Source organism: Papaver somniferum, unplaced genomic scaffold, assembly GCF_003573695.1.
Source record: "Papaver somniferum cultivar HN1 unplaced genomic scaffold, ASM357369v1 unplaced-scaffold_125, whole genome shotgun sequence".
NCBI classification, from domain to species: domain Eukaryota; kingdom Viridiplantae; phylum Streptophyta; class Magnoliopsida; order Ranunculales; family Papaveraceae; genus Papaver; species Papaver somniferum.
In genome coordinates this window covers 3,891,984-3,900,420 of record NW_020621603.1, presented here as the reverse complement: position 1 = coordinate 3,900,420, position 8,437 = coordinate 3,891,984, and the positions used below count along the sequence as shown (strand labels likewise).

At 36.8% G+C, this 8,437-nt stretch overlaps 1 protein-coding gene across 1 annotated transcript; it reads left to right on the top strand.

Moving 5' to 3' along the window:
- The first annotated feature begins 2,231 nt into the window (after positions 1-2,231).
- Positions 2,232-4,801, top strand: LOC113331589. The gene is made up of 6 exons (XM_026578291.1): positions 2,232-2,276; positions 2,388-2,592; positions 2,758-2,965; positions 3,885-4,005; positions 4,115-4,319; positions 4,478-4,801. Exons 1-6 carry the CDS (start codon positions 2,232-2,234, stop codon positions 4,579-4,581), a joined length of 888 nt encoding a protein of 295 aa, XP_026434076.1. The 3' UTR covers positions 4,582-4,801.
- Positions 4,802-8,437: the final 3,636 nt, after the last annotated feature.

Genomic DNA, 8,437 nt, shown 5'->3' with positions numbered 1-8,437 from the left:
ATGAATGGGATGACTGTCTGTATGGATTTGATCTCGCAACAGATTCGTAAAAAGAAGAGTTTGAAAGTAACACATCTTCTTGTTTTATGGCTTTCATAAAAGCTGCAGCTAACGTTGGTGGTTCAAATACCTCAACAACATATCGAATTTCCTCTTTAAGAGATCTGATAAAGAGATCAATGATATAATCGTCTGGCAAGTCAGTAACAAAATTAAGAAGTTGTTCAAATTCTCGAATATGATCGCGTACTGAACCTTGCTGAGAAATTGTTGACAGCGCCAAACGTGGATTAGAAAATTTCTTATCAGCAAAACGTTCACGAACAAGTGAACAAAAGTGTAGCCATGTAGGATTAGTTAGCTTGTTCTGAACCCATCTATACCAAACATTGGCGTTTCCCTTGAAATAAGAAGTAACAATATCAATCTTTAAGCCTTCAGCTGTATGGTGAAGACGAAAATATTGATTGGCTTGGAATATCCAACCAGCTGGGTTTTTCCCTTCAAAAGTAGGAAACTTCAAATTATTAGGTATAGGAGAACCTAATATACCATTGCTGCCACCAGAACCACTACTTCCAGGTATACCATTAATGCCACCAGAACCACTATTTCCAGGCGTACCAATGGTACCATTGTTTCCATTCAAACCACCAAATCCAGGAGGTGTATTAAGAGGAAAACGGGCAAGGAGAAGTGATGCCATATTACGGGTAACGGTATCAGCAATAGTGTTGATATTCTGTGTGTTCTGTTGCATTATAGTAGCCATCTCTTGTTTATGATTATCCAAGATAGTCTGCAAACTTGTATTATGTAGAGTTTGCGTTCTTTTCATCAGTGCATCTATAATATCATCTTTCGTTTGATCGTCATTGTCAAAAGTATCAATAACAGTTTGCATAAAGTCTGTAATTGTTGTGTTCAAGGTGTTAATCTTAGCTGTAAGCTGATTAACCTCGTCAGTAAGTGTCATGATCGCAAGCGGAAGATAGAAAAAAAAATTAGGGTTTTTTTTTTGAGAAGGATCTAACCTGCTCTGATGACAGATGCTATGGTTCAGTACCTTAACATATATCAAAAGAACTAAACTAACAGGTGAATGCAGAATTTTGAGTCGAGAACAGAGAGAATTGAGAAGAGTTTTGAGAGATAGGGATTTGCAGAGAAGACTTGAAGAATAATTGTATTTTCTTAAGTTTTAAAACTAACAGACTCAAGTATTTATAGCTGACATTACTTGGCTTGCAAGCCTGCGCAACAATTCTAGTTGAACTTAATAACTACCTTAACAAAACAAACTAATTAAGGAAAGTCTAAATAAGAAAAACACTGTAAAAATGGTGTTGGTATCACAACATAAACTGCCATTTTTTATTTTGGAAATTTTGTTGATTCATCCTCTTTTAGTAAATATTCCCACTTCCGTAATTGTTACAAACATTTTTCGTTTGTTATGTATATTGAATATGTACTGGGGTTGCTTATGTTAGTTTCTGGATTTTATTTGCAAATTCATGTTTTAACAGTTGCTTGATTTAACTTGTACTACTGTGTTACTTTACAATGTTTGCTTACCTTGTCTTACCCGTTTCCGATACATCTTAAACACGTCCAATGGCTTTGAGTATCGCTATTTTTGTTCTGCGAGCCTAATTGACACATAAAGATGAAAAACATGCTAAACTTCTCCGGAGCCTCCAGCGTTCATCCTGAGCCAGGATTGCTTTTCTAGATTGCCAAATATTTGTTTTACGTACTTCATAGAAGATTGACTCGTTTAAAATATAGTCTGAGTAAAATAGGTTACAGTTTGGTGCGTTTTCCTCTTCCTTTTCTTTTCCATGGACAGTTGAACTCATATGTAGTACCTTGTTTGCTACCTTTGTCGTGCTCATTTACCATTTGCGTAGTATGTTTATGCTTTTACGGTAAACTTAGGCAGTACTCGTTTAATACTTTTGAGTGATTTTGTTTTCAAGTATGAATTGAACTGTCTTGGTGAAAGCTTTTTTATGACCGAAGATAGGGCAATTAGGGGTTGTGATCTTAAACTTAGACATGGTCATTGACACATCTAGATCTTTATCATAAACTCAATTGAATATTTTTGATTTGCTCATAGTGGTGTTGGTTTTAATCTTGACAATTTCAGGCATGTTCCAGATAACCTGAATGCGAAACCGAGAAAGGAACGTAAATACACATCTAAACAAGTTCGTGATCTAGTAATGCCATATGCAGCTGATGCCATGAGGTTCTATAACAAAGAAGCAGTCAGTTTTCATCTGAATCTTAATTGCTTCTCTTGAAATCAATCTCCATTTTTGTTTGGATATTCCCTGATCATTCTTTTTTGTTTTGTTGCCTTGACCTAAAATTCATAGGGTGAAAAATATGAGCTGGTGGAGCCTGGTTGCCTTACACCTGTGCTACGTAAGGCAGACCTTCTTCACCACGTCGACTTCACGGCTAAGAAGGTCGATGTTGCTGATGCTCCAGAGGTGATGTTTTTTGCCGAACTAACAACTACCAGTGGGGTTCGTTCTGTCAAGTTATGCAAATGCATGGGGCCAAGAGACTCAATTTCAGGTTTGTATTTAACATGTAGATGTGGTTGTGTGGTTTCATTTGTCTCTTACTGCCACGGTTAGGTGCATTGTTTTGCTTGCTAATTGATTTGTTTGTCAATCGGGGATCATTATTATGATTCACGACTACTTGTTGTATTGGAAACTCTATGAATTCGTCTTGTAGGAGATAAAAACAATGGCTGCTGTGATTGCACGTTGTATAATGTTCAGCATCCCAAGGGTGGAGGATTCTCGCGTGGCGGTCATGGATTATTTCGTGATGACAGCGGTAGTTCTTCTTCATCGAACTCCAAAAGTTTGCGTTTGACGGATGTGTCTGATCTTTCACTTGACGGCTCTAAGTGTTTGTATTCGACGGATGTGTCTGACTGGTAATTCTATGTAATTTTCCAACAATTATCTTATCGATCTGGGCTGGGGTTTTGTAATCCCTAATTTAGTTATAAATTGCGTTATTTTGGAGGGGATTTTGAATCCCCTGTTAGCTATTTATTTGTTGATTCATCATCCTCTTTTAGTAGGTATTCCCACTTATAAACGTTTTTCTTTTGTTATGTTTATTGTATCTCTGCTGAGGTTGCTGCTGTTAGTTTCTGGATTTTATTTGCAATTCATATTTTACCAACTGCCTGATTTAAATTATACTGCTATTTTTTTACAATGTTTGCTTACCTTGTCTTAGCTGGGTCCAATACATCTTAAACACTTCCAATCGCTTTGAGTATCGCTAGTTTTCCTGTGGGCTTTGCCTTTGAGCCTAGTTGACACAAAAGATGAACAACGTATTAAACTTCTCCATAGCGTCCAGCAATCATCCTGAGCCAGGATTGCTTTTCTAGACTGCTAAATATTTGTATTATGTAATTCTTAGAAGAATGACTCGTCTATATAGTTTGAGTAAAATAGGTCATTGTTTGGTGCATTTTCTTCTTCCTTTTCTTTTGCATGGATAGTTGAACTCATATGCATGTACGTAGTATTATACAAGAATGTTGCCGCTTTGCTTGTTTACTATCGTTGTCGTGCACATTTACCTTCGGTGTAGTATGTTTATGCTTTTATGGTCAACTTAGGTTAGGCAGTACTTGTTTCACACTTTATAGTGATTTTGTTTTCAAGTATGAATTGAATGTCTTGGTGAAAGCTTGTTTATGAATGACCATAGGGAAAGTAGGGGTTGTGATCTTAAACTTAGACATGGTTATTGACACATCTCGATCTTTATCGTCAACTCAATTGAATACTTCTGATTTGCTCGGAGTGATTTTTGTTTTATCTTGATAATTTCAGGCCTGATCCAGATTACCTGGTTGCTGAACCCAGAAAGGAACGTAAGGACACATCTAAACACGTTCATGATGTAGCAAGGACATATGCAGCTGATGCCATGAATTTCTATAACAAAAGATCAGTCAGTTTTCTTCTGAATCTTTATTGCTCTTCTTGAAATCAATCACCATTGTTGTTGGATTCCCTTAATCTTTCTTTTTTGTTTTATTGCCTTGGCCTAAAATCCATAGGGTGAAAAATATGAGCTGGTGGACCCTGGTTCCAGTACATCTGTGTCTCTGAAGACATGCATGCTTCACCATGTCGGCTTCACAGCTAAGAAGACTGATGTTGCAGATGCTCCAGAGGAGATGTTTTTTACCGAACTGACAACTATCAGCGGGGTTCGTGACGTCAAGTTTCTCAGATGCATGGGGAGAAAAGACTCAATATCAGGTTTGTATATAACATGTAGATGTGGTTGTGTGGTTTAATTTGTCTCTTTCTGCTACCGTTAGGTGCATTGTTTTGCTTGCTGATTGATTTGTTTGTCAATAGGATCACTATTATGATTTATGACTACTTATTTGGCAACTCTATGAATCTTCTTACAGGAGATAAAAACAATGGATGCTGTTATTGCACGCTTGGAAATATTCAGCATCCTAGATACGGAGGATTCTCGCGCGGCGGTCAGGGATTATTCCTTGATTATTGACAGTGAACTTTTTATGAACAATGTCAGTCATGTGTATATAAACTTAATTTAGAGATGGACTATGTTTGACGCATGTGTGGTTGCCTTTTGATATTTGTGCCTCTGAATGAAAATCTGGGCACTGTGTTAAGCGTTGTACTGGTTGTATTCCGATATGGTTAAGAGTTTTTGAGCAACTTACGGATGATATAATACTATGGTTTGACTATTATTACTCCCCTATGTCGTCTGATGCGTCTTTTGGTTGTTTTATTCCTTTTTGCCGCTAGTATAGTAACAGTTTCATCTAAAAAACTCGGGAAAAAGCGCGAGTATATAGTAACATGTTTCTCTTTAGGCCAAGTGCTATAGTGTTACGGCATTCAATGAAAACCGTTACAAAAGTGTTGCCATGGCCTTGATTCAATATAAAGTTCAAGCATTTATTTGGATGTTATCTTGTATCAACACAGGAGCGACCAATGGTTTGGCGCTTAACGTCTAATGATTTGGCGCTCCGGAGAATATTCCTAGAAAAATGCTCATATGCGCCTAATCATTGGTCGCTACCTTTATTATCCGTTAGATTAAACAATAGATATCTTACTCTGGCGGATCACTATCTTCATTATCCGTTAGATTAAATAATAGATATCTCACTCTAACGGCGACGGATCGCTACCTTCATTATCCGTTAGATTATATCTCACTCTGACGGTGTATAATAATCTGGGCCAATAATATTGAATTTTGAATTGTTGAATATTGAATGACCATAGGGGCTAAAAGATGGTTCACAGTGATGTGGCACCATGTTGAATCTCGAATCCTGAAGCACCACAGGACTCAACCTTAGACTGCTGAGAATCATTCCACGAATTTTACACGTGTGTGAGATTAATTACTACCTCCATTTTAAAAAAAGTAAGCTTGTTTGGTTTTGCACGAAGATTAAGAGAAAATAATCATTGTAACCACTTAATTGTATCTTTTCCTAATTTATCCTTGGTTTCATTGGAGTAGTTTTTTGGACCGTTGAACCGTTTTATTTTACTCTAACCGCCCGACTAATCGTATAAACTGGCCAAACACGTCGTCTAAAACGGTATGGAAGCATTTTTTTTCGAGAAAAGAGGAGAATGTCCTGATTCATATATTGATCCAGTATTCAAACCTTCAATAAAGGTGAAGGTTTAAATTGATAACATTGTTCATCCAGAACATATGATTTAAGTTGTTTAATAGGGTTCTAAGAGATTCTTCATTCCAATGCCGATTTACGATATTTCAGTTAAAATAAGATGAAATCTGTGGTGCCTTTATAACATCGTATCGACATTTCGGTTAAAATAAGATGAGATATTTGAGAGTTTTATAACACCGTATTTGCTTCTTAAAATAAAACCTGAAATGACAAGGACACCGTATTTGTACATCACAATATTTTCGATATCAACCTATAAGTTTGACACCTTGTGTGATCTAACATAGACAGATACTGTCAGGAAGATAACAACCACAAGGTATACAGTTGGCACCTTAAACTATAGGGATCAACCCAAGTGTTTGAGATTAACGTACAAGTGCAATTACTTTAATTATAACTTAAACAAATTATAATGCGGAAAATAAAGTAAAGGCACACGACAAGATTTTGTTAACGAGGAAACCGCAAATGGAGAAAAACTCGGGACATTGTCCAGTTTTGAATACTCTCATAATTAAGCCGCTTTAGAAAGAACACTACCTACTTCGTATAGTTGGGATCAAGTAAACTACCCTTAGTTACCTAGTTTCCTCAGTATCCTTGCGCCTAAAACCCATATGGCAAACACGCTTGAATCCTAAGATAGAGTCCACTGTCTTAAGTTGCTACAACCGCTGTGAAAACTTCAAGCACTCAACCCTTTTGGTCGTCTTCCAAATAGTAAATGTGTTAGAGCATTTCTCGGTCGAACTCGCATGTGTTGCTATATCAAGCATGTTTGTCAATGTTAGTGATCAAAACTATAAGTCTTGATTTCTAGTCTACTATAGCTAAGTCTCGGACTAGGATAGAAAGTGTAGTTGAGCTAAATAAATCCATGACAATCATCATACAAGACGAATGACTACTCAAGGAACTGGTGGAACTTCATCGACTAAAAGGTATATGGAGACTTGAACATATCTATCACTCAAAAGTCTATCTATTTTATCTCCTATCTTGAGACAAAAGTCGTTTTGCTATATATACTTTGATTACACACATTTGCTATTTCGAGCCGAGTTTATCTCGCCTATCTATTTCTCGATTTATGTGTTGGTAAGCTTTCGCTTTGGCCAAGTTCATCTTTACCTAGTGACGAAAGTCATGATATGTTTCAGTCACTTTGAAAATTGCTTTGACGAAAAATGGTTTGTGAATAACAACTATATAACATCTTCTAAGAATGTTTCAATGATTGAAATGAGAGTTTGGATTATATAACCAATGTTGGATATAAGCATTGTGTGGAAACCCATATATGCATAATTCATTTTTCCTTGAACCGAAGTTTGCGAACTTTGTTGATCAAGAGAACCGGAACAAGAGTCGTGAACTCAGTCCGCGAACTGGCGGAAGTTCTCGACTCGAGAATATCTGCTGGAGTTTGAGAACTCCTTCCGGGAACTTAAGTCCGAGAACTAAGTCTGCGAACTTAAGTTGGTTATATCTAAAGACGATTGTTTGTGAACTTATTTATATTAACTAAGGAATGCTAAATGCAAACCGTGGATATAAAGTTCATGAACCGATTCGAGTAAATCAAATCGCTTTTTCTTCGATTGTGTCTTGTGTAGTTACATAAGATTTCCTTGCAATTGAACAACTCTCTAACTAGTTCATTTGAGTCATTTGAACTAGTTATGGTGAAGAAGAATATGGTTGATGTGCTCATATGGATAACCATTTGGTTAACTATTGTTGAACCAACAAATGTACATGTTTAGGTACGGTTACACAAACCTAAAGTCGTGCATTTTATTTGTATGTAACAACCTAAGTTTTCTATCCAACGGTTGAAAGATATTAGCTTGAATTTAATCAGTTTTTCATCTAACGGTGAATATTGAATGCTTTGTTACCAAGCTAACATTGATTGCAAACCCTGATTCGAAATACTATATAAGGGGGAACTCTAGCAACTAGGAAACCTAATCCCCGCATCTCTTGTGTGATACTAGTTGTATTAGCTAGAGTCTATTCTCCTTTAACCTTAGGTTTCTTCTTAAAAACCAGGTTAACGACTTAAAGACTTCATTAGGATTGTGAAGCCAGACCGATACTACTTTCTCGTAGTTGTGTGATCTGATCTTGCATCTTCTATCGTTTTGAGTACAATCGTAACGATTGTCTTGAGATTTATATCTCCGATAGGCAAAATAGAAAAGTAACCACAAACATCTTCGTCTCATCGTTTGTGATTCCACAATATCTTCGCGTCGATTAAGATTATTGTGAGGTGATTGATAATACTAGGTTGTTCTTCGGAAATATAAGTCTGGTTTATCAATTGGTTCCTGTTCACCTTGATTTATCAAAAGACGGAACAAAAACTTGTAGGTATTTCTGTGGGAGACAGATTTATCTATTCCTGTAGACGTTTCTGTGTGATACAAATTTGTTTATTAAAGTCTTCGACTTTGGGTCGTAGCAACTCTTAGTTGTGGGTGAGATCATCTAAGGGAATCAAGTGCGTAGTATCCTACTGGGATCATAGATGTAGGAGCATAACTGTATCTTGGATCAGTGTGAGATTGATTGGGGTTCAACTACAGGCCAGACCGAAGTTAGTTTGTAGTAGGCTAGTGTCTTTAGTGGCTTAATGCAGTGTGTGTCCAATCTGGACTAGGT

Bases quoted from the DNA above. Each gene is read 5' to 3' on its own strand.
- LOC113331589 (XM_026578291.1), top strand. From the start codon at position 2,232: ATGCCATATGCAGCTGATGCCATGAGGTTCTATAACAAAGAAGCA. The intron at 2,277-2,387 runs GTCAGTTTTCAT...TAAAATTCATAG, and splicing joins GGTTCTATAACAAAGAAGCA to GGTGAAAAATATGAGCTGGT. The intron at 4,320-4,477 runs GTTTGTATATAA...ATCTTCTTACAG, and splicing joins GAGAAAAGACTCAATATCAG to GAGATAAAAACAATGGATGC.